General features: G+C 41.0%; 1 protein-coding gene across 3 annotated transcripts in view; it reads left to right on the top strand.

Moving 5' to 3' along the window:
- Nucleotides 1–25,813, top strand: part of LOC108432419 (transcription factor COE3) — a 179,908-nt gene that overhangs the window by 30,612 nt on the left and 123,483 nt on the right. For all 3 annotated transcript variants that reach the window (XM_017706224.2, XM_017706222.2, XM_017706223.1), the window contains exons 5-6: nucleotides 3,278–3,351; nucleotides 9,102–9,170. In XM_017706224.2, coding sequence (XP_017561713.1) covers nucleotides 3,278–3,351; nucleotides 9,102–9,170 — 143 coding nt within the window. The remainder of the gene's footprint in view (nucleotides 1–3,277; nucleotides 3,352–9,101; nucleotides 9,171–25,813) is intronic.

Here is a 25,813-nt window from a genome sequence, read left to right as displayed (position 1 = left end):
GGCAATAGTGACAAAAAGAACAGTGCAGTCAACCCCTTCACTGTAGACGCCTGGTGTCTTCACCACCAGTGGGCCTTCGTGAGAAGCCTACTGAAGTTTCTCCAACAAGTTTCACCCCACTGACTTCCAGCACATTTTTAGTTCTACAACCCTTGATTATCCATCTGACCTGTGCTCCCTGGAGGAGGAACAAGTGTAGGACTTTATGGACTAGGCTGGAGAACTTTCTCTAAAACAAAGTCACGCTGACATTAGAGTCTTCAAGTTCCACTCCATGCCTCTTCATCCAGTAGTGAAATGGACCCTAATTGTCTCCTTGCCCCAGTCCCGCCCTGCCCCACCCCCTTCTGGCCCATCCCTGCTATTGGCTCAGCAGGGCCTGTTGTCATGGTGTGTCAGCCTGCCTCAGATCGATATGGCAACCAGGTCCTCGACAAAGCATCAGCCCCAGAGACCAATCAATAGGCCTTAATGTATCTGCAGAGGCGGCACACTGGAGACTGTAATCCGCAGCACAACAAGAGAGAGACATGCGGGCCCGTAAAATCCCCTACCTACTGCTTTCAAACACACACACATACATATGGCTCACACAGGCAAGGAACCAAAGCCCGAACCTGAGCCATACCAGCAACTTTTAGCCCCCACCTGAAGAGGCCCTACTGGTAGTGCCAAATTTGAAACACAAATTCAACCAAAACCTTACCTGAACGTATTTGTATGCAGGCCCTGTTCACACTTGATACTAACATCTGTCTTGAGTGATCTTATCATAGATGGACAGCAAGATGTATAGCCATTTACACCTGGCATTTCCATGTGTCTCAGATGCACATGTGATCGGATCACAGACCCACCGCTTATTTCTGATGTCCCTGACTGTGTAAAGGTGTATGGTTGGTTGGACTACTTTCATTTCAGTAATGTGAATCAAAGCTGATGATATATAAACATCGACCCATTCCCCTCCCTGCCAAACCCACTCCCCCAAACCCCCTTCACCCGTTAAACTAGGTGGATGTTAATAAAGAAGGAGAGACCTACATAGGTGGAAGGAGAGACAGTGGGACAGGAGGATCAATAATGTTGAAGTGGTCGTTAACCTAAAAGTATTGTACCCCAGGGCACTGGGTCAACTCTGACCAATTGACCAAAGTCAAATGAAATTGCAGATGTCATAAGGTTCCAGGGTTCCATGTGCTGAAGAAGATGAGCACTGATTAAACTCCATTTTGGTGTAATTAGCAAGCAGTGATTTATCACTTTAGTGTTGGTTGGTGATATTAGCCCTTATTCATCAATGTTGCTTAAAAAAGAGCGCAGATTTGGCTACCTGTAATGATTTTACTGTGAGTCTATTCATGAAACCTTTGAACAATAATTGATGAATCAGCCTCAGTGCGTGAAATCAAGCCTACTAATGCCTCATATCATTTACATGAAGCATGCCAAAATTCATGCAGATGTTTCAGTAATGAGCCAATAAAACAGCAGCTTTTAATGGCTTTTGGGTCAATGGCTGTGCTGTCAGGTGGAGTTTGAGGTTAAGAGAGTATTCATTGCTCCCCATACAGACCACACTTTATAGCAGAGGTATAATCACTAATAGGTAGATCCGAACCCAGACGCTGTCGTATGTGGACCTGGACCTATAACTGATAAAATATAGAGAATTATTTAATTTAGATGGGAGATTCACTCACCCGGGAGACTGACTGACCAATCGCTTGTGTTGTAAATATCACATGTGACGCTGCTCAGCCAATCAGATCTGTGCATTACGATGAGACTTGAGTGAGGGACGAGGCAAGAAACAGCAGTCAGAGAAGAAAGTGAGCCAGATTATTTTACATGACGTGCTCTAAAAAGAGAAAACTGACAATAAATGTTGTTGAAATATGACTGAATCGTACTTTATTTGATTTGACATTCAGTTGTTTACTGTATAAGATGTTGATGTACCTACTAGGCTGCTTCAGTAAATAGTACATGGCACTGAATCACAGTACAAGTGAGACATTGTGATGTTCTGGACCTTTGCTTGAGGAAATGTTCTCGAACGGGACCTTACTGATTTTAGACCTTTGCTTTATAGTGAAAAAGTTACCCCAACTGGAATAAATAAAATGGGAAGTAATTTACAAGTGTACTATAAAAACCAACTTAAAAAGGTGTATTTTATACTAGCTGTGTTTTATATTTGTTATTTTTGGGCAGTGTCAGTAGAAGGCTATAACACAAACAAAGCATGATATGTCTTTTAATGGAACATAGAATAGTTATAGCTTTTTGTTATACCAGTGTGAATGTAAAATAACATAAAATTGGTTTTATAGATCATATTGCTAATAGTTTTGGTTAGTTAACCCCAAATCAAGCATTTTTTTCAGGTTGCTAATCTATTATGCACAAATTTAAATCTACCCCTTCTAGATATGATCATATAGATATAGCAAAGATAAACTGATGAATAACAAAACTGGCGGTATGTAACTTTGTGATGTCAATCAGCAAATACTGGACTACTAACTGACCACAGTCCATGCTGTCTTTCTTTAATGTATTCATTTGTGGTAAAGGTGGGAAGAAATATTCAAAATGTCTTGCCTAGACATCAATCCATATCTCTTGTCCAAAGATAATCCCTTCAAAGCAGCCAGAGTAGTTGACGATACAAATTCTGACACCAACTGTGCTTGAAGCAAATTTTCCACTAATTTTATCAGGTTTTTGTGATGCAAACCCTTCAACTTTGTCAATTTTCACTGATATAAAAATAATTTCACTTGTGAAATTTTGTCAGAAAGGTAGTCTGACTGGGCATTTAGCCTGTAGGGATTTGAATGTGGTTTACTTGGCTGCTATGATATGCACTGGTCATCCGTCATATATGCCAGCTATGTCAGCTCCGTGACGGATGCCTGGGATGAAGCTTCCATTTCAGGGGCCCGCCTGACCATCTGGCAGCTTAAGGGCCGAGGGTGTTTCACTGCATGAGTCTGGGATCTCTCCTGGATCTCCCCATACGTCCACACGCTAATGACCAGATTTAGCTTTTAGCATATGTTAAAGCTGTCAGTGTTCACGGCACCCAAAAACATGACTAATGACCAATTGTCAGCAGAGTCACAATTAAATTAACTTATCAGCTGTGTGGCCACTTTAGGCTGAGATAAAGATCATTCATGCAACATTAGCATTGTTAAAGTATAAATTTACCACTGCAGAGTTGATTATTTGACACTAACAATTTATTTTCCCTCTATTTCTTTCAAAGCCAATCATGTACGAAGGCCAGGACAAGAACCCAGAGATGTGCCGCGTCCTCCTCACCCACGAGATCATGTGCAGGTTAGTCCGGTTCACTATAATCTTTCACACATAGAATTTTGAGCCACATTTAATTACCATTGTGTAGAATAAGGTAATAAGTTACATTTCTAAGGTTGTTAGTTAAGAGTATACACTTATTTTTTTTGTCATGAAACTGGACTTTAGATTATTAGCTTAAATATATCTCATTTGGCTGTAGAAAGCCAAGTTTTAGCATGCAGCTTATGGGTGTGCCACAGGGTTCCATATGTGGACCAATGTGATTGTGCCACTTTCCACTTAGTGGTCCTGCAGGTCTTCGCTCATTACAGAGCACCCTTCGACTTTAATGCCATGTAATTATGGAATCATGGTGGGTCTGTCAGCTGGAGGCCTAGCCAGTGGGAGGTCAGGGGAGATATCCATAGTTGACTCAGCCAGTATGGAGGCCTGTAATTGGAGGGGGGGGCGGAATCAGATGCTATGATCCTGGCTGGATGACCTTGGCATGGGGGCCAAGGTCGAGAGCTGTGTTAATATTGATGCAAAAGACTATACAAAGGCTAAGTGGAAGCTTCTTTTGCAAAAATTTATGATTTATCTACAGTACATAATAGTAAAATTACATTAACTCATTAATGTTTCCTCAAAAATCCTACCTATGTTCTACTCTGTCAAAGTACAGCCCATAGGCATTGATGGAAATGCATAAACAATTCATACAGCTAACTGGAGTGTTCAGATAACAATTCTATTCAAGTATGCACCTCTTTTAAAAGGTGAATTGTATCATGGGAAGTGAATTTGCTTCACTTTTGTCACTGAAACTTGCCGAAACGTTGCCTCAGAATTAAACATCATGGCATTAAATATGTCGGTGTCGTCTGTGGAATTGTAATAACCATAATTGGGATTTCAGCACGTTTTGAATGTTGGAGGTGGATCTCGCTAATCTTGTCCATTGCTGGAGTGAGTCTGTCTGCCTCCCTAAATTGCTAAACATAAATCTCACCACTGTCTCTCCCCTTTAAATGGATTTCTCCACTTAGCCGCCAAAATAACCTTTTATTATGAACCTCAAAGCGTCGGGCGCTGAATTCTCTGTGCTGTTTTTCTCCTGACAGTACCTGCCTCTCCCCTCCAAGATGATTTTGATACAGGATCCATTTCCATAATGACGGCTCACTTTGAGGCGGTCATTACGTGATTGAGTGTGATTATTAGCAGCCGTCCCCTGATGAATGGTGTGTTTCCATTCGCTAATGAGAGAGAGATGAGACATGCTTCCCCTGCCTCTCTCTCTCTTTCTCCCAGGTGATAGAGCTCTTTATCAGGTCCCTGGCGAAGCCTGCTTCACCCATAGCTAACTCACACACACACCTATGCTCAGAGATTGTACTGAATACAGCTAAAATAACATCGGCAGGCCATGGAAAGTGCTGTTGTCCTGCTAAAGCACATTACCTATCATCAATAATCCAGTATAAAGGGGAAATATTGGTTGAAGCCAGTAGGCATGCAGCAATTAAGCTACGAAATCAATTTTGACTGATTAATTCATGTCTCAGTGTTACAGACTAGCCGCTAACACAGCTATCCACAAGACTGAACTACAATCCAATTATTTTCTATGAATATTATTGGTTAAAGCCTGTAAGAAGTAGCAGTTCAGCTAAGAGAATGGATGTGACTGATTAATTAGTGTCAGGGTGTAACAGAGTAGTGGCTGACACAGCTGGCCACAAGACTGACCTACAAGACTATGATTTTCAATGAACGTTACTGATTAAAGCCAGTAAACAGGCAGCAATTAAGCTTAAAGAAAGGGTTTTACTGCTTAGTTAGCATGACTGTGTAACAGACTAGCGTTACCATAGCTAGCCATAAAACTGAACTGTATGACAAAGACTTTTCTATGAATATTACAGGTTATAGCCAGTTGGCATGCAGTAATTATGCTATGATAATGAATTTGACCAAATATTTAGCACCACGGTGTACAGAGTACACTGCCAGTAAACTAAAATAAAGGTTTGATGGATTAATTAGCGTCTCAGTGTTACAGGCTAGAGGCTAACACAGCTAGCCACAAGACTTACCTATGAGACTATGATTTTCAATGAATGTTACAGACTAGTGCAACCATAGCTAGCCAAGAAAGAGAACTACATTACAAAGGCTTTTCTATGAATATGACAGGTTACAGTCAGTTGGTATAACAGTGTAACAGAGTGCGCTGCCAGTAAGCTAAGATAAAGTTTGACTGGTTAATTAGCATCTCAGTGTTACGGACTAGCGCTAGCATAGTCTGAATAAGACTGAACTACACAACAATGATTTTTCGATGAATATTACAGGCTACAACTGATATTCATGCTAAGAGAATGAGTTTTACCAATGAATTAGCATCACAGTGTAACAGATTACACTGCTGGTAAGCTAAGATAAAGAGTTTGACTGGTCAATTAGCATCTCAGTGTTACAGAGTAGCCGCTAACACAGCTAGCCACGAGACTGAACCACAAGACACAATGATTTTTAATGAGACAACTGTTGTCTGTTTTGAAAAGGCAGGAAGTGATTTGTCATGGGATGAGGCTTCTGTTGGCCGTAGATGTCCAAGGTCCTCTCACCAGCTATTCGCGCCGCTTGAAACTGGCACCCCAAATCACCAAATGAGGCATGGCAGAGGCTAGCTGGCAAGGAGTAACACTGAGAGCCTGGCGCATGGGCATGGAGGTGGGCGGGGGAGGGTTCTGGGCTCTGACCGCCCGCTCCGCAGCCAGGATGGACCGCAGACTGCCAGGCAGTGTGGGTCCCTTAGCCAAACGGCCCTGCTTCCAATCACTAGCCCTGGCTACAGTCGCCAACTGCCCGTCTGGCTAATTACAACACTTGCCCTTTGAAAACAAGCCCTCTATTGACATTCTCTCTCCCTCTGTTTCTGTTTCTGTTTCTCAGAGAGGCGGAAAAATGAATCAATGCATCACGAAGCATTGATCTGAAGGCAGTCATTCCACTGCATCAGGTTTTGGAATGTTAGAATGAATTTTGATCGATTATAATAAAGCGCATTTGCTCAAAAATGTACTGTTTCTTGGACAAAATAAAAGTCCTGGGCTGTTGAATTGAAATAAGCTAAGGTACTGTATATATACAGTATATATTCTGTGTTCTATTTAGTAAATAAATATTTCAGCCACATTTATGTATCCAGTATATTTTTTTGAAAAATACACAGCAAAATAATCTAATTCAGCTGAATTAAATCAAGGTGACATTTCAGATCATTGTGCACTGAACTGTTTCCAAAAGAATCAAATCAAATCATTATGAGGTCAGAAATTTACACCTCTAGTTTCTCTCCTCCGCTGTCTCTTACTCTCACTTTCTCTGCGTCTTTATCGGTAGCGGGTATCCAAACAAGCTATCTGAGTTCCCCCTTATCGCTCTTTCCCTCTAGTTATCGTCTTTCCCCAGGAGGCTTTGAAAGGCTGGTTTTATTTAAGCTCAGATGGGATACTGTGGCCTTGTGTCATAAATCTACCTCTTTCTTCTTTAAGTAAATCCACTACTGGACGGCCCAGTGTGAAAGTGGGGAGATGCTAACTGGCTAGCTGGCTTTGGAGAGGTGTGGTCCCTCTTTGCTCATAGCTGGAAAAGCTGGGTTGGATTGGGCTTCTGAGTTGGATCGCCTGGGCTTGAGCCTTGAGGTTGGATCCCCATTTGTTTTGAGGCGGTTTGGGTCGTTGTCATTAGCCGGGCCAGTGCTAGCCTGTGCGGACCACCCCCGGGGAGATCGCCATTAAGGCGGTATTACGGACGCTCTGCCAAGGTTTGTTTTGGTGTGCGAGGGGCCAGGGGGTCCCAGAGGAGCCGGCCGGTGCTCTGGGGGTCCAGTTTGTTTATAACACTTCTTTCTCAGTTTGAGGAGGTTGTCACCACAGCCGCACCATTGGGCTTCCAATGCTAATTGGTCTCCTGGAACTTTGCTAATGGGTCCAAGTAGCTGGGGGAATAAATTATTGTGGCATCGCTCTATGGCAACAGTCACACACACAGAAGGAGGAGGAAAAAACAAGACCAAGTTGATGTTTTTCAGGGTGGTTCATACATCAAACAGTGCAATATATGATTCATAAAGATGGATTAGTTTGCATTTATGGCTGATTGTGAATTGTTTGTCAAATCCACACTAAAGGTGGATAAATTTGGAGCTGTCTGGAAATCCACGTTAACAGCAATCACTTTATATTGACTATTGACTTTATATTGTTCAGTGTTTATTATTATATCTTTTACACAATTATATTTTACCTGACTGTATTTATAACATCCCTTTTACACATTAATTGTCCATGGTTTGTAATTAATGACAATAATTGAACTGGAACCAAAGCCTGGCCTGCATCTCCAGCGGGGTACAGCAGCGGCAACGTTTTTTTTTTTTTTTTGGTTGTCGGTAGTCGTATTTAGGGGAGCCACATGCCACCAGATGAGGTGCCAGCCTGGGGCGAGGGCATGGGCAAGGGCAGGGGTGATGGCAGTGTCGGAGAGGGGCGTTTGGGACGAGGCCGCTGCACCAGGACATCTCTGGGCACTGTCCAAACTGTCACAGGCTGGCTGAGTGACCTTGGCGTGAGCCCAGCCCAGCTGGAGAATGGGGCAAGAGGAGAGAGAGGGCGACCTGTCAGGCAGAAGCCAGCTTGAGAGAGACTCAGCCCAGCTTCTACACTGCCACCTCTCTAGTGCCCTGAGAAGAGCTGGAGCAGGAGTTATGAGACCTGCAGAAATTAGACAAACTGGACCAATAATCAAACTGCTGAACACTATGAATCACATTTAAACTCTGAATCCAGCGCAGTTAATCTAAATTAATCACTTTATGTATTCACAACATGTACTATAGCATGTGCCTTGTTTATATGGTGTGTGCTAAGTATTTACTCAATACTGTGTTATTGTACCAGCGCAATTCAAGTGATTTACCACTCTATACTGTAGGTCTAGTATCTGTTTAGCTACGGTACATACTACGTGCAATGTTATTACACCAGTGTTTATGACTATCTACTACATATGTTTAGTACTCCACTATGTGCCTATATTATAACATCTGAATAATATATACCATATCTTAAAATGGCATTGCATCAATTTTTCTGCACAAATTTCTGCACAATGTGAACAAAGTTATGTGATAAGAACCGTCCAAAGTGCAATATTTAAAGCCGCCTAACATAAAGGTATTACAAGAAATAGTTTTGAATACACCGCCTGATGCCTATGATATAGTTTTAAGATGGTTTTGAGATATAAAGATAATTTTTTAAAAGCCGTTAATGGTAGATTAGTACATGGAAGGTGTCATAAGGCAAAATAGCCCCTCCCAAAAATGTACTTTAATATATAAAAAAATCTGAAGATCTGTAGGTTGTTATCAGTTTGGATAGTAAACAAAATGCCTATATTTACATTGACCTATTGACCTCTGGTTCCCATCAACCAACACTGTGGGTCTGTAAGCCACTCCAATGAACCATTTCATGTTTCATTTCAAACAACTCTGAATGACTTTGTTTACATCTCACTGAGTGAACGATAAAATTCTGGTGGAAATGGGTGGAATTCCCCTTTAGCTCTGACATGATTTACCACATTGGTACTAAATTCTCTAGCTGGGTTTAAAGATGTCTCGACTGCTATTTGTGTATGTATTCATATTTGTTTATCAGGCAAAATGATTTCTGCTTGGGTTTGTTTTAATATTTTATTCTTTCTCACTGCAGTCGGTGTTGCGACAAAAAGAGCTGTGGAAACCGAAACGAGACGCCGTCAGATCCGGTCATCATCGACAGGTAAGAACACCTTCCCCTGTTTCTACTACTATCTCTCCTGCAGGGTTGCCAGGCAACGGAGGATGGCTGCTCACCTGTAGCCTCACACAGGTACTCACGATGAAGAGCTAATCATCACCTGTACAGTTTAAGGGTGTTTTTTTTGTACACACTCATGGTCAGATCACCTTGGTAATGTTCTGTGAGACTTCATCCAGTTTTAAACCCTAAATGACTTCGATCTGGTAATGAAAGCATTGAAGTGATACAGCACAAACACACACAAAGACAGCTAGGCAGGTACTTCTCTGCTTCTGGCCTTTCACTGTTCTCTCAGTTCTTTCATCCATCGTCGCTATAAGATAAACTATTCATAACTGCATACATTTTGCACCGTGAGAACAGTAGTTCGGCTCTTTTTATTGGATTTGAGACTCGGTGTTGGAACAGGAATACTGTCTTCTTACAGTTTTGCTCATGTTTGACCAGCTGTGTAACCCATTCAATGGTCATGGCCCACCAGCTCAGCCAGTTTGCATTGAAGTCCCTGTAGTTACTGAATAATAAGCTTTAATATGTAATAAACCTGGGATTTGTATAGTAGGGGTGGGCAATTTGATGGTGTCTCACTATTTGCATGATATATTTGATTTTCTGAGTATTTGCAGTGCTTGCTTGATATTGAATGACTATTCATATAAAAAATTAGATTCAGATCAGCCTGTAAATAACAACAACCAGTCTATAGTGTAAAGCTGCATAGCAACAAGCAGATGATTGGATTTCAGTCCATTATGCCATATTTCCCTGGACAAAGCTTTAAACAGTACTGGGCAAATGTCAGAGATCACTGTTCATTTATTTAATTTCCTGTCAAAATGGCCATTAAATACAAGTCATTCATTTTCCAGCATTAGGATAAGAGCGGAAAACAGATTGAACAGAAAATTCAACAGAAGCATCAACAACTAAGTATGTTATCGCCAAAGTTCAGTCTTAGAAGTTGGTTGCATTTTTGGCTTCTCACAATCCAAGTAATCGCAAATGCATCCAATAAAGGAAGGGTGGTCTTACAGGACTGTTAAGCATAGTACTGTAAAATAATTGCCATGAAAATTATTAAGAAAAAATGAGAAAATATTTGGATTCAATGTGCAGATAATTGTAATATATACCTTTAAAAGTACACACTTAAAAAAGATGCTTCTTCAAGGGTTCCTTAGAAAAAAATGGCTCTATGTAGAACTATGAAAACTCAAAAATCCCCTTGCATGATTAAAGGGTTCTTTGTATCAAAGAAACGTGACCTTCAGCTTGATGGACTATGTGCTGCAGATGGTTCCATATAGAACCTTTTTTGAAAAGTTTCTATACAGGACCAAAAAGGGTTCTTCTACTTCTTCTTACAGTGCCATGAAGCTCATGTTAAATCACAAATCATAGTGACCCTTAAGAAGAATAATTTACACTTATTCTTCAAGGGTTACTTAATAAAGAAAATGGTTCTATATGGAACCATGAACACTCAAATAACGGTTTATCTGGTTAAAGGGTTCTTTGCATTGTGGAAGGGTTCTTCAGATTGATGGAGAACGTGCTAGGGCCTCCAGTGGCTTGAGATGTTTTGTCTCATTTTGTTCCTTCCAATTATGCGAAATATTGCGATGCATAATCACATATTGCAAAACATCTTTGCCAGTCAGTATTGCGAAACTGTATATTCGGAATATCGTCCACCTTTAATGGACGCAGTTGAAAACACATACAGAGCTTTCAGTATGAGGCTGCATTTGTAAGCGACTCTTAAATGGACTCCCTGATGAATCACTCAGATTGACATGACCGAGTCTCTACCTGCTAAATTCCTCTTAAGGGAGACACTTTAATGACCGAGTAGCAGTGGATGAGGAGTCTGTGAGTGTGTATGTGAGCATGTGCGAGTGTGTGTGAGAGAGTGGAGGGATAGAGGACAGCAGTGAGAATGTCCTCCTAGGGCACAGGGGTCATTACCAAATCCATGCTGGCTCGTTAGAGCGGCCTTGGAGCACATCCAGCGGACAGGAAATGAGTGACCCTCCCTCTGTCTGCACACACACACACACACACACACATACACACACACACACACACACACACTGCACATGTACCACACACACCTTTACATGCAGTGCAAAAACCAGAGACCACCATTAATTTGTTTCATTTCAGGTAAAAACTTCTTTTTCCAAAAAGGCAAATGTACATTTATATATATATATGTATATAATTTTTTTCTTCAGTTTTTGGTGTCCACTCTGTGCCTTCCATTCTTTTTGGGAGACTTATTTTCACTTTTTCAGTTTATTTTTTCATTTTCATAATTTTTTCACCTCAGTCTTAGAAGTTGGTTGGTTGGTCGGACAATGATGTTAAGGTCTGGACTCAATGTGGACAGTGCATTGACTTCACTGATGTCTTACCTTTGCACACCTCCACACTTAACACACACACACACACACACACACACACACACACACACACACACACACACACACACACACACACACACACACACACACACACACAAACACACACACACACACACACACACACACACACACACACACACACACACATACATACCACACACTCATACACATGCAGAGACTCAGTTATACACGCACTGAATGCTCTCACCTCTATCAGCCACTGAGTGCATGTTGTTGGTGTAAGGTCCAAACCTGCAGAGATGATGTCACCTCTTATTCGGGCTCGCTTTGGAACACGCGGTTATCGAAGCCAGTGAGCGAGTAACTAGAGCACGGCACTGTGTTATGGCGCCATTAGCCGCACACACACGCTGCCCCCGCCCACACTGGAGAGGACATCACACAATCAAAAAAAGAGCAGAGAACACAGACGAGATGCGTGAAAGAGAGTCTGCATTTTTCATGTCTGCACAATGAGGCTCAGACTGCTTACAGCGAGTCCTGTGGGGACAGTCAGAATGGATTATACCACAATAGGGCCTGTTTGAGGAGAGTGTGTGTGTGTGTGTGTGTGTGTGTGTGTGTGTGTGTTTGTGTTTGTTTTTGTATATTTTCAGGTCAGGAATATTTTTTATAATTAATTAATTTGTCTCGAATAAAAGTGCTTTACACAAAAGACATAATACACACTCACACACACACACACACACACACACACACACACACACACACACACATACATACATACAAACCCATCAAATATTTGGAATCACTTATATTATTAGTAATTTCTGTCAATTTTATACAATAATATCTTGCACAGTGTCAATTTAAATATTACAAAATACTAAATACACCTTAAAAGGTATTTTTAGATGTTCTGTTCTATATTTTGAGTACTTTGGTTTCATTTTATTGAAAATATATATGTATATATACACACAAAATACACATACAAAAATTTGAACATTTTTAGTATTACAGTAGTACAACTTTCTTAATAAAATACTCTACTCCTCTACTAACAGTAACATAAATATGACATTTTTTATACACTTTTTGTGCCAAATGGCTATTTATTTACTCAATGAACATATTAAAACTGATTTCATTTTCACTTATACAATCAACAAAACATGTCATTTGACCAGGGGCCGCTGATACATATAGGTCATAATACATATAGATACATACATATTTATAAAACATACACTACATTTTACTATTACATATAAATACTTTATAAATAGATATATAATGCATTAGAGAACAATCTATGACCCCAAGTCCTTACATTGTATAAAATCAAGCATCTGTGTGTGTGTGTGTGTGTGTGTGAGCGTATATGTGTGGGCACAACGTGGGCCGGGTGTCTGCCTCGTCTGTGCCCCTCATTACGCTGACCAAACCCATTCTAAAGTGTTTAGGGCTGACAGTGGATGGTTGTGATTTAAGGCGGACCGGACCGTACGACTGCATTTTAGCGCCCTATTAAAGAGCTGCAGTATTTATGGCCTCCTTAAACCAACAGATAAATCAGTCGAGCCTCTGGCTCGCCATGCAAATCAGCGGCAGAGCTCGTCACTGTAAAATGCCTTAATGGCCGCCATTCATCCCAAACACACGCACACACATGCAGCACTGACACCTTTGTCTGAAATGCAGCGCGGCTCAGTAAATCAAGATATGCGGCGTATGCAGCCTCACGCATCATAATTACACAAACACAAATACACTCATGTGGGCTTCTCAGCTGACCAAACACACACTCGCCCCCCTGTTAACACATACACTCACCCACAGTGTTGGGGTAGTTATAGCAAAAAATTCATCTCATAAAAATGAGTATTTACTTCTCTAACACTGTGTTGGGTTTAGTTCTAAAGTATTATACTACTTATCACAGGAAAAAGTAATCATGTTATTATGACGCACTACTTTGTACATTGTTATCCTCAATGCTACACGCACATACTGTATGTCTGGCCTTACACATGCATATGCACACATCAAAGTCATAGCTCATGGGGGGAGGCGGGTTATGGTGGAGGAGCTTTTCTCCTGTTTTTTAACAGCAACATATACACACAGCAATACCTTGACTTGTTATTATGTTATTAAGTTATTAAGAAATCAGAGTAAGAGTTTACATGCACTGAGAAACCTGACTACTGAGCTAAAATCCAGCTCTCTTTATTGAATTTCATTTTATTTTGGATTTTCAGACCTTTACTCCAATCGAAGAAATCGGACCAGTGGAATGATCAGAAAACTGCAGAAATCCAATTGTGATCGGATTACTGAGTGCATGTAACACACTCAGTGGTTAATGGTGCTTTACTTTGTTGCTAAGCCCATGAGTTGAGTGACAAGCTATGCTATGCTAGGATAAACAATACGTTCACATCTGTAATGCCTAACAATTCATATTAACAGTGTGTTTTTATGTAATTGATGATCGTAGAACAGCATTGACTTCATTCTCCTCACACTACTGCTGCCCCTGTAGAAAGGCTTAACCCACTTCAAGCAAGCTTAGTAAGCAAGAGGAAAGATTTGCTATGAACTCTCCACCAACTCTCAACTCTCAACACATTCCTCTTATCAACCATGGTGTGACAGCAACTAATGTACTGTTGAACTGCATCTACTGTGTCATTCAGGGGCACATTCCCCCGCTACTCAAGCTTCAGAGCTATTCTGAACACAGCTATAGACTACAACATCTACATAGACACATTAGACAACAAACTCAAGCCCAACCATTATGTTGTACATGAACAACTGGCCCAAATATGACCCAAAAACGGATATTTTTAAGGTTTGGCTTGGGTAGTAGGCCTATAATCCACACTCAAACAAAACAGGTGTTATTCTTTCTCTTTCTTCCTTCTTCTCTTTACTCAGGCGTTCATTTCACTGTGTTGAGCCAATAGGGATGATACCCAGCTCCTCCTCAGCCTGAATGATAGCTGTGTTTGTGTGATAAACAGAAAGCTTCACTTCATCGATTCAGCCGTCCAGGGAAATAAGGTAGAACTAATTATGATGAGCAAATCATCCCTGCTGTTCTTCTTCTGCGGCAGCATCTGCAACTTCAGCTCGTTCTGGCCCGAGAAGGGGTGGGGTCAAGTGCAGGTCGCAGAGGTCAGGGGTCATAAGATAGGAGCCCTCCTTGTCATGTGGGGAAGCACTTTCTCTAAATGCTCGGCCATTTGCGCGGAGGAAGAACGCTGAAGCAAGCAGAAAGGGCCGGCGGCGCCGGTGATCTATCGTCTGCCTGACTCTAAAACAGGTGTTATTACAAGCTAATATTGCAATTAGATCGCCCAGCAAGCTCCCCTAGTGGAGCAATAAATTCTCCAGCACTGTCAGGGCATATGAGGTGGAGGTGGTGGTGGTGGGGGGGGTTGTACCCTCGTCTCATCGGTTCTACCTCTTAATGTCCAGGCATGTCTCTTTCATGCACTGTTCATTAGAGGATGGGACTGTGCGTCTTAAGCCTTGTAAGTAGAGAGGTATTGCTGTCATTTTGCTGAACTACTATTCAAATGTAATTATGTAATTGCATAGCTAATTTGCAGCATGTCACACCGTGAACTATGTTCACATTTGCTACACACTCTGTATCAACAGCATCGAGTCTGCACTCCTGCGGCAAATGACGAAAATGTGAAATAATTATTACATTTGTTGACAAAACTTTGACTTTTTCTATTTTTTAATTTTCTTTTCTAGTATTTGACAACTGCCCCTTGTGTATGGGTTAGGGATTAACCCTGCAAGGTGCAGCTATAATCGGGCTGGAATTATTGTCCTGAGTACAGTCCAAGAACTTTATGTCTAAGCCCTACTTGCTCAAGTTTCTAGTCCAAATCTGACCTGATTTTGCCTGAACCCAACCAGGCCTGAATCACTTCCTTAGGTTTTGAGTCCAAACTCCAAATTTCAACCTGAACTGGCCCAACTTCATGCAAAGTACAGAATAAAGCCTCTTATTTCTAATAATAGAGGCAGTTAAATGACTGTTGTTATTAGGTAGTGATAAATAAAGCAAAAACATATGTAAAATAGAATGAAATAATAAAATGTAATGCTGTATTTATTATCAGTACATAAAATAATCATCTGTCCAAAACTTGACACTTAAGTTCCACTTTAATCATCAGGGAATGCTTTCAAAAAACATCTCAAAGTTGTTATATCTGGATAAACTTTCCATAATTCATTATTCTTCTGCTGTGCACTGTAAGCAAGTTAGCCTTCACCTGTTTAATCCAAAATTGCCAATTGTTGGTTTAACACAGTGAATCATTTTGCTGCCCTCCATGCAGCAAATAACCTGAACAAGCATATTTAACACTAATAAGAGTCATTGGGTGAGATTCTTAACACTGCTTTCAGCTCTATTTTTAAGTCTCTAAGTAAAATGATAATTGGAGCCTGATAAGATTATCAAACACGTAAATGTAAACTATGTATCAAGTCTCAGTCAAAGTCAAAGTTATTTATGTAGCACTTTTTACAACAGGAGTTGTCAAAGCAGCCATACGGAAAAATCTGAGTCCAAACCCCCAAGCCAATTGAGACAGTGGCCAGGAAAACTTCCTAAGAGCAAAAGGAAGAAAAGTTGAGAAGAACCAAGTTTTAAAAAGGGAACCCATCCTCCTGTGGTCGATACTGGGTGGCAAAACAATAACACAAGGTATAATATGAGGAGAGAATAAGGTTTGACCATTTGTATAAGATACATATAAGATGACTATGATTAAATGTAAAGGATTTTTTCCCGTTATCTTATCCAGAGTGGCTTACAATTTGATCATTTTACACAGGTAGGCAAAGGTAGTGTTAGGAGTCTTGCCCAAGGACTCTTATTGGTATAGTGTTGGGTGCTTGCCCAGACAGGGGATTGAATCCCAGTCTCTAGCATAGAAGACAAAGGTGTTACCCACTAAAATATACCAATCTTATTTTGGTAGATGCTCTTATACAGAGCAACTTACAATTTGATCATTTTACACAGGTAGAGGAAGGCAAAGGAAAGGTTAGGAGTCTTGCCCAAGGTCTCTTATTGGTACAGTGTAAGGTGCTTGTCAAGGCAGAGGATTGAACCCCAGTCTACAGAGCAGAGATGTTACCAATTACACCATACCAAACATTACAAGAGAGAACACGCAGTAGGGCATCCACATAAAGCATTACATATAGCAAAGCTATACATAAATATAACAAAAGTTTTTTGGCCAAATAAATGGAATATGAAGGCCCCAACCAGTACTCTCCTGAATCGTTTCACTATTTTATTTTCCATGCATCCTTCTCCCACAAGCGTGGGACCTCAGAGCTAAATTCTATCAGCAACCCGAATGGGTGACTCCAGCACACCAGACTTAAAACTCCTTTAAGGTGATGAAAGTAGGGAAAAGAAAAAAGTAGGATAAAACCTGATGTGCAAACCTGATGGCACCCAAGTGCTTACATTCAAACGAATATTTCAAGTGTGTGTGTGTGTGTGTGTGTGTTAGGGGTTAACCCTGTAGGGACTGCTCTTGTTATCAGCCCCTGCGGACCCTTCCCAGCAATAGCGCTCTATTGATCGGGCCTGGAGCACATCGGTGCCGGCCAGATTAAGAGTATAGATTAGCAATAAAAGGAGGACATTACTTGGCAGCCTGGCTAAAATTGAAAAAAATGATGAGGTCCTGGAAGTGGGGATGAGTCAGAGAGAGGCGCTAAGGGTTTAGCAGGACGGAGCCTGTGTTCGAGCCTGGATTCATGCTCGGGACAATCAGAGCCAGGCATTAAACCTCCAGGCAGAAATCACTGCAGCTAGCAGGCCTGTTTATCACCACTGATTCAACAGTGTCATGTATTTATATTTGTGGCCCAACGATGTTCGTCTGGAGGAGTAGTTCACATTACAAACTGCCTGGACGTCCCATCCTGAACGAGTGCTTCAAAGTGAAGTGGCTGTAAGCATCAACTGGGTTCCAAACTTAGACCACCCATCACAAGCTGGTTGGCCTACTCATACTCTGGCCTACTCAAGCTCCACCAACTAATGGATTGCAACTGTTTGTGAAGTTGGACAAGATTTGCTCAGTATAGCATGTTTAGGGTTCTATTGATCTCATATTAACCCCCCCACCCCCACCCCCCCGGCATTTTAGATCAGGAGATGAGACCCTGTCCCGCATGGACATTGGGTAAGCAGCTAGATCCCATTGTTTTAAAGTAGTTTTAGTCTAAAGTCCATGTTAGTTAAAAGTCAAAGGGAACTCTCACTTGAAGTAAATTATCTAGTGACCTAATTTGAACGACTTGAGTGTGTTTTGAAAAAAAAAAAGAGCTACAGTTACAGTACATCAGACCGACTAGAATTTTGGCCAATGCTCATCACGACTGTGATTTGGTTGCAGAAGATCATCACAACTCTGATGTTATTCACTGTAACACATAACATGAGAGTCCTATTAGTTTATATACTGGTATATAGCAGAGCCATAAGGCAAAGAATCTCCAAACATAGTTTCAAATATCTTTTTAATGTTGTCAGTTTCTTCTGCTAAAATGTAGGTCCACAACAAACTTGGAGCAAAGTGACAATTGAAGCTACTTAGCAATCCCTAGCCAATTGAAGGATACGGTCAGGGTGAAAGAAACATCCTGCTAACAGATAAAACAGCATGACCATGTGGCCTGTTTAACAGAGGTGTTTTTTACCCCTTAAAATCCCAGGCTTACACACTGAGGCTTATTATTCAGTTATTACAAGTACTTCAATGCAAGCGGATTGAGCTATTCATAGGTTATAGAGTTTGTAATAAACCTTTGGGACCACTGACAGGCCCTGACCGTTTAAAGGGTTAAAGATATATGCACCTTGGTGTCTGTAGTCTTAGAACTAATGTTGCTGGCCATGGTGCTGATTCAGAAGCTGCTGAGGCTCAGTATTTACTTATGGAATCAACGCTGCCTGTCAAAAGTTTGGGGACGTCTGCAATACACACGCTCATATTGTCGCTGCCCAAAGTAAAACAGGTATCTCCGATATAGTGAAAAGTAAGTTTTTATTCTAAGCAGTTTTGGAGCATTTCTATTGGTCCAGTCGTCTTGAATTTTTCACACAGCTGCTGAGCTCAAATGATGCAGAGAAGTGAAAATCGCAAAAAATGGAGGTACATGGTTTTCGTTGGACAGCGACGAGATGTTGTCAGTCCGCAAAATAAATTCACATTTTTCGGCTTTTGTGCCAGTGTTTCCGACTGCTTGGGAATGAAGTCAAAAGCCCACCTTGTGATGTCAGAGCTCAAACCTTTCATGTGTTGGGCTAAAGGTGTTTTATCATATAGGAAGTTATATAAAGCCTTCTCTTCATACCAAAGAGGACGCTTGGATGAACACAAGGCGGCATGTTGAAGCTAAATGTACTCATAGTATTTTTGAAATGTAGTGTTTATTAATCAATTAATTAATTAATTCTTAAGTAAACTGTCCTCAAATGTTTTGTGGGCAGTATTTACAGTATCACAGTAATCAGCTCTTGTGGTTAGTGATGGGGTTTTGTAGTTGGAGGGATCCACAGTTAATGTTGTCTTTGTAATCTCTAATTGTGTTCAGGCTGTGCAGCACAACGTCGATTTTGCTGAGTTTGTTAGTGTTTCAGTGATGAGTGGAGAAAGTTGAAGGCATTTATAAACTATGCCAGATTTATTTAAACGTGTCACTTTTATTGATCACATAAATTGTTGCTGATCTACCGAGTTTGATAGTGTGCGCAAGTGTGGGAGTGGGAGCCTGCGTATGTGTGCAAAATAAAGATGTGAAAATATGAAAACGTGGCAGAAAAGAAAGAAAGAAAGAAAGAGAGAGAGAGAAAAACATGTAGAGGAGTAAACAAAAGAGAGAGAGAAATGAAGAGAGAGAAAGAGAGATAGAGAGAGATTCAGAGAGAGATAGAGAGAGAGAACAGATGCGTGGTGAGGTGTTAGTGTGTGTTATTTTTGACTGTGTGTTACTCGTGCGTGGAAACCACACACACATGTGAAAACAGTGACAGGTGTGTGTGAAATGAGGCCAGTCACCACGGCGACATGGAGCGTAAAGTTCCCGTCGTGATTCCGAAATGGTCGCCTCTCATTAACCCTGAGTCTATTGATCCATTTTCCCACCAAAACGCCCTCACACACACCGAAAAACCCACAAACACACAAGCAGCAGCACTGCATCATCAATCCCCTCAATCCCCTCAATCCACACGCAGAATAAACAGTCTAGTCTGTATCTGCTGCCTCTATAACAGACTGTAACATTTGATCACCACAGTCATTTCAACACATCTCCCTGTATTTAGAAAGAAGAGAGCTCCCCATATACATTTAGTCCAAGTCTAAACTTAATCTTGCTCCAGAAGCCCACCAAAATGAGGTAGTCTTCAATAGAATATCCTCTTCATCATGGCAATTTAGACCAAGGCTAGACCTAATCTTAGTCCAGAAGCCCACCAAAATGAACCAATCTTGAAATTAAAATCCTCTTTATCAATGCATTTAAGTCCACGACTATATTTAATCATAATCCAAAAGCCCACCAAAATGAGGCAGTCTTAATCAAGACTATTTAGACCAAGACTGACCTTAAACTTAATCCAGAAGCCCAGATACTTTTCAAATCTTAATCTTAATCTAGAATAAATAACATCTTTAATGCGGAATATCCTCCATCATGGCAATTTAGACCAAAACCAGAAGCCCACCAACGTTAAGCCCACCGGTCTTTATCTTTTATCAATACAATTTAGTCCAAGACTAGATTTAATCTTCATTCAGAAGCCCATACACTTTTCAATGAATCTTAAACTAGAATAACAACCCTTTTCACTGAGGAATCCCCTTCATCAATGCAATTTAGACCAAGACTAGGTTTAATCTTAATCTGGGATTAAGATGCTTTTTAATCCTAATCCTAATCCCACCAAATAAGGCAATCTTGAATTGATGCAATTTAGTCTAATGCTAAACAAAATCCAGAAGTCCACCTCCACTAACATGTGACTTTAATCACATGTTGGTGTGTCCATCATTCTACTTTAGACCAAGACTAGACTTAATCTCTATCCAGAAACCAAAACTTGTCTTCTTTCTTAATGGATCAGCAGTTTCTGTTGGATTAATTTGTTGCTAGACATCTAAAAGTATGTACTGCTATAATAACACTGTCATACAGCATGGGCATGTTTGTGTATGTGTATATGTGTTGTGTGTGTGTGTGTGTGTGTGTGTGTGTATAAGAGAAACAGACAAGACGACCTTGAGTCGCGACCGGTGGGATGGCAGAGGGGAAATATTTCAGCCGTTGTTTGTGATGTAGGCCCTCTCTTGTTTCACGCTGCCTCTCCGTACACGTGCGATGCTACACACACTTGCCTGCAAATAGAAACCCACAGAACCGCAGGCACCTTCACCCACTGCTCCAGCGCTACACTATCTGCCTCCACTGGCCCAGAAGGTTAACCTGAACTTAACTGGAACACCAACACACTTAAACAGCTGATGGAAGCCATTATATATTCAAGTTAACCCTTAGATATCCAGAGTTTTCACTGTGATCTTGCTGTTCAGAACTATTTCACTCAAATCATGTATTTACACAGTTAAAACATAGTTACGCAACGAGTTATATTTACATTTGTTTATTTTGATTCAGACAATGACAACAATGTAACCAAACAAGAGTAGTCAGTAATACATTTTATGAAATTAAAAAAATATATATTGCACCAATTTTTCTAAATGTCTTTTCTAAATGGTTTAATGTGAAGTAGTTAATTATCGAGAAATTAGTGACTCAGATTTAATTACAGTGGTGATAAGACAAATATAGTCTTTTAATTTACTATCAAAAATCACCTTCACCTTACAATCAAAAGTCACTTTCCATGTTTAAGGTGGTACTAACTTCAGGCTCCTGCAGATGCCACTGCACCAGGATGATCAGGCTATAAGTACCTGCAGGGCTTGCGACTGGATTCATAGATTGAGAAAAGGTGGTACAATGCAGTGAATGTCTCATTCGATGTGTGGAAAATGGGATGCAAAGCAAATGTGAAAGGGTTGAAAATGTTTCAGTATAGCACCAAATAGGGTTCCACTGTTGTTACAAGCCAAAGAACCATTTTTTGGTTCTATATAAGATCCCTTTTTGCTAAGATTGTTCTATTTTATGAATCTATGCAACAGATGCAACAGACAGGGATTCAGTTGAAACAACAGGGTCTTTCCTTTAAGCAAATTAGTTCAACATTGAATTAAAAATAAATAATTACAAGGAATTCAGGAAGAGAAAAACAGTCTGGATGCTTTTTGCTGCACACTCCTCAGGCAAAGTTTGAGGTTGTTACTTCTTACCCTACACTGCAATCCTATTAATCCATCCCTTAAGTTAAGAACTGTCCCCCGATCTCTCCTGGAGCTAAGCCCACACCACTGGCTTTCTAGGAACCCTCTCAAACAACAAACAGCACTTGAAGCTGTGCCACCGCACAACAAAACCAAATCTCAGCCCTCCACAGACCGAGGGTGGGCCCTATAGGAGTGCTAGAGGACAGAGGAATGGGTTGGAGGATTGAGCATAAGTGTGTGTGAGTGTATGAGGCGCAGCTGGGCTGGCTGCTGCTGCTGCTCCCAGTGGGCATGTGCTGGTGTGTGTATTCACAGCCCTGAGGTGAGGAGAGTGTGTGAGTCTGTGGGGCTGACTGCATCAGGCCTGCGTTCAGACACAGCCCACAGTCCGGCCCCAGGGCATGCTGGGACTGCTGGGATACCGGGCATGGTTGGATGGGGGATGGGGGGTGGTGGGAGATGGGGTCCCAACTGGTCCAGTGTGAGGATGTATGAAAAGCAAAGTGGTGATCTAGGCTTCCTAATAGGAATTACCTTAACTCTAGAACACCTCTAGATCCCATTAGAGAACCATTAAATGCAGCATTTCTCTTGGTCCAGTCATAATTCATTTTGTCAGCATATAAAGGCCAGTTTGTACTTTCAAATTATGTAATAAAATTGAAAAACAATAAAACTTTTGTTCTTACTGTGACATCAAATGCAATATGCAAATGTGAGCCTTGAGGCTAAAGCTTCAGCCTTAGCTAGAGAGCTGTTGATAAGTTAGACTGGAGCTTTACCATTGGCTAGAGAACAATGACTAAGTTAGCCTGAGACTTTGGCATTCACCCCAAAAAAACATGTCTAAAAATGAGCTTTAGCATTAGCTACAAAACTGTCAAGAGAACCTGAAGCTTTAGCATTAGCTATAAAACAGCTGTTAAGTTAGCCTGAAGCTTTAGCATTAGCTGAAACAGTGGCTATGCTAATAAAAGTACTGTAGTTACTAAATGAATCTCAAAAATGCTCTTGGCATTCATAGCAGGTCTTATCAAACATTCAAAGCATGACATTTGATAAAACTGATAACAGACAATAATAGTTACTGAAAAAGGCATTAGTCATACCAATTGTTAAAGTGGCTATTTGGCTAATGCAATTTATTATGTTTATTATGTTTGTAATATCTGGTTTGTTCATTGTTCTGTACAGACAGTTTTTGGCCAGATTGTGCTAATATAATTATCATATTTTGTATGAACAAAAATAGCCCACATGTGCATGCTTACCAACCAACACTAGCAATCCAGACCACTTGTTTTGCAAGTTTACACAACTGCTCTTCTGCAGCCTCCCTTCTTTATATCCTGGCCCAGCATGGCATTGAGCTGGGGGGCATGGGAACCCATCTAAGCCCCCCGGCAGCAAAGGAGGTAATGGAGCTCTACTAAGCCCATCCCTACAGTGCGTCACGCTAAAGTCGGCCTCTTCCCTCAACCCCCTGCAACGATTAGCTCTATGCTGATCTGGCCGTCGAGTCACCGCTGCCTCCCGCAGTTCTGAGATACTAAACACGGGTGCTGTGTAATCTGTGAGTGTGAGCAGAAGTTGGGCATTGACTGTGAGAGCATGCAGGGGATTCCTTCAAGCCTGGTTTGACCTAGTGGCTTTGAACTGCACTTTCTCATGCCAAAAGGTGGATTCCACATTATTTGCATTCATTTACTTACTTGTTGGATTGTTTGAAGAGTATAGGCCTGGGCTATATAATGCTAATGACTGAAATCAAGCATTTTATCAATATCAATAATTTGCATTTAGGCATTTCTGTTAAAATCAGTTGAGCTTCTGTACTCTAGGTATGTTTATTATTCACAAAACTGGGAGGAAGCAAAAGTCCCACAACAGGGAAATTTCACTTCCGACTTTAACCCATCCGTGATGTGAAACACCACATACACTCTAGTGAGCACACACAGTGAGCACACTTGCCCAAAGTGATGGGCAGCCCTATCCACAGCGCCCGTTGAGCAGTTAGGTGTCTTGCTCAAGGGCATTTCAGTCATGTACTGTCGGCTCAGAGGATTGAACCGGCAACCTTCCGGTCACAAGGCTGGCTATCTAATCTCCAGCCCATGACTGCCTCCTAATAGTCTAGTCATTCACTCACAACAGCACAAACTAGCTGTGTTTTTGCTGTGTTTTAATTGTGGCAGTTGTGTTGCCTGTTTTAGGCACTGTTGTATTTGTGGAAAGGCTTGTTTTCGAAGCAGAGGGTTCTCAGTCCTCATCTTTCACCCATCATTGCTCACTAGCAGCTCAACCCAGAATCACAACATTTCAAAATCTGAGAGACAATAGTGTCCTAGTTAATCTGTTTTTTAAAGGGGAAATTAATCTTTTATTTGTTATACTATATAAATGATATTTGGCACGAGTGACCTGTTCCAGGATGTTTCCTGCTTCCCACCTGATGAACGCTAGGATAGCACCTAGCACTCTCAGCAACCCAGAAGGCTAAACAGCTTAGAAGATGGATGGTTGGACGACATGCGTAAAACAAGGGTATATAGCTTTATAATGTACGTTTTCAGACCACATTATAATCTGCATTCATAAAATATTGTCATATATATATAATATTGCCATATAACATAAATGCTTGTTATAAAACACAATGTAACAACAATTTTTGCCCATATCACAATATCCTAGAAGACCAGTTCTTTATCACATGTGCAGCACAACTGGGCCCTATGGTTTAATAAGCATTACAAATGAATGTACACCAATATCATAAACATGGTCAGAGCAGATGTGTATCACCTGTATGAACTCGGTACTTGTTCACAATTCATCATCCACATTTTGTTTTCCCAAAAAGCAGGTGACTCTGACTCTTTCCTTCTGCCTTGGGGTACAGGTGCCTTTCCCCAATTAAAACGAGCCCCAGCAGACTGCGCTCTCTCAGCTCAGAAGCTGGAGGAGTACAAAGTATGTTTTTTTAAGGTGGCTCTGGCCGTGGTGTTGACTAGCGGCCGAATGAGTGGATAGAGGCAGGGAGGCCTCCTCAAACAGCAGGAGTGGAGGAGCTCCAGCAGCTCCTGACCAGCAAGGCTGGGTCAAATTGTGGGTAGTTATCTGGAGAAGCTGTGCTGCTGGAGCTTAAATAATGGCAGGCCTCTCTCTCACTGTGTTTTCACACTGTGCTGAGTGTCTGTAGTGAGCACAGCACAGACCAAACACATTGACTATACACAGTACACCAGGCTGTTGGGCTTATATGTCTTATTTTGTTGCTTGTTCGGTCTTGTGTGATTTGACATGCAACAATCTCATGACAGTTTGCTAAAAAGCACAGAAATATGTTCTTGGAAATGCTAGAAAGGTTGGAAAGGCTAGAGGGGTGGCACAAAAGTCTATATAACTGTGTGGTTGTTGTCAGTAGCATGACTGGTGAATGCTTTAGCACTTAGCCAAGCAGCTAGCCTAGCAGCTACCAATCTGGTATATCTTCCCTATAGTAAACAGTAAAGACACAAAAGTAAAGATAATTATAACATCTAATCAAGTTTCCAGTTTGATTAAATATATAAGTAATAATAACTATAACCTGCATTAAAAAACACATCAATCCCAATATTATGTTTAAAAGCTATTCTACCATTCTACAGAAATAGTTCAAACTGCAGTCCCACGGAAAAAAAAACTCCTTATTTTAGGAGGTCGGTGTCCCAAATACTAACCCTCAAAATTTCAATTTGGAAAATTTGTGAAAATAGTACTTATTTTTCAGTGTTGTTTCAGTGAC

This window comes from Pygocentrus nattereri, chromosome 14, assembly GCF_015220715.1.
Source record: "Pygocentrus nattereri isolate fPygNat1 chromosome 14, fPygNat1.pri, whole genome shotgun sequence".
NCBI lineage: Eukaryota > Metazoa > Chordata > Actinopteri > Characiformes > Serrasalmidae > Pygocentrus > Pygocentrus nattereri.
This window is presented reverse-complemented; position numbering and strand designations above follow the sequence as displayed.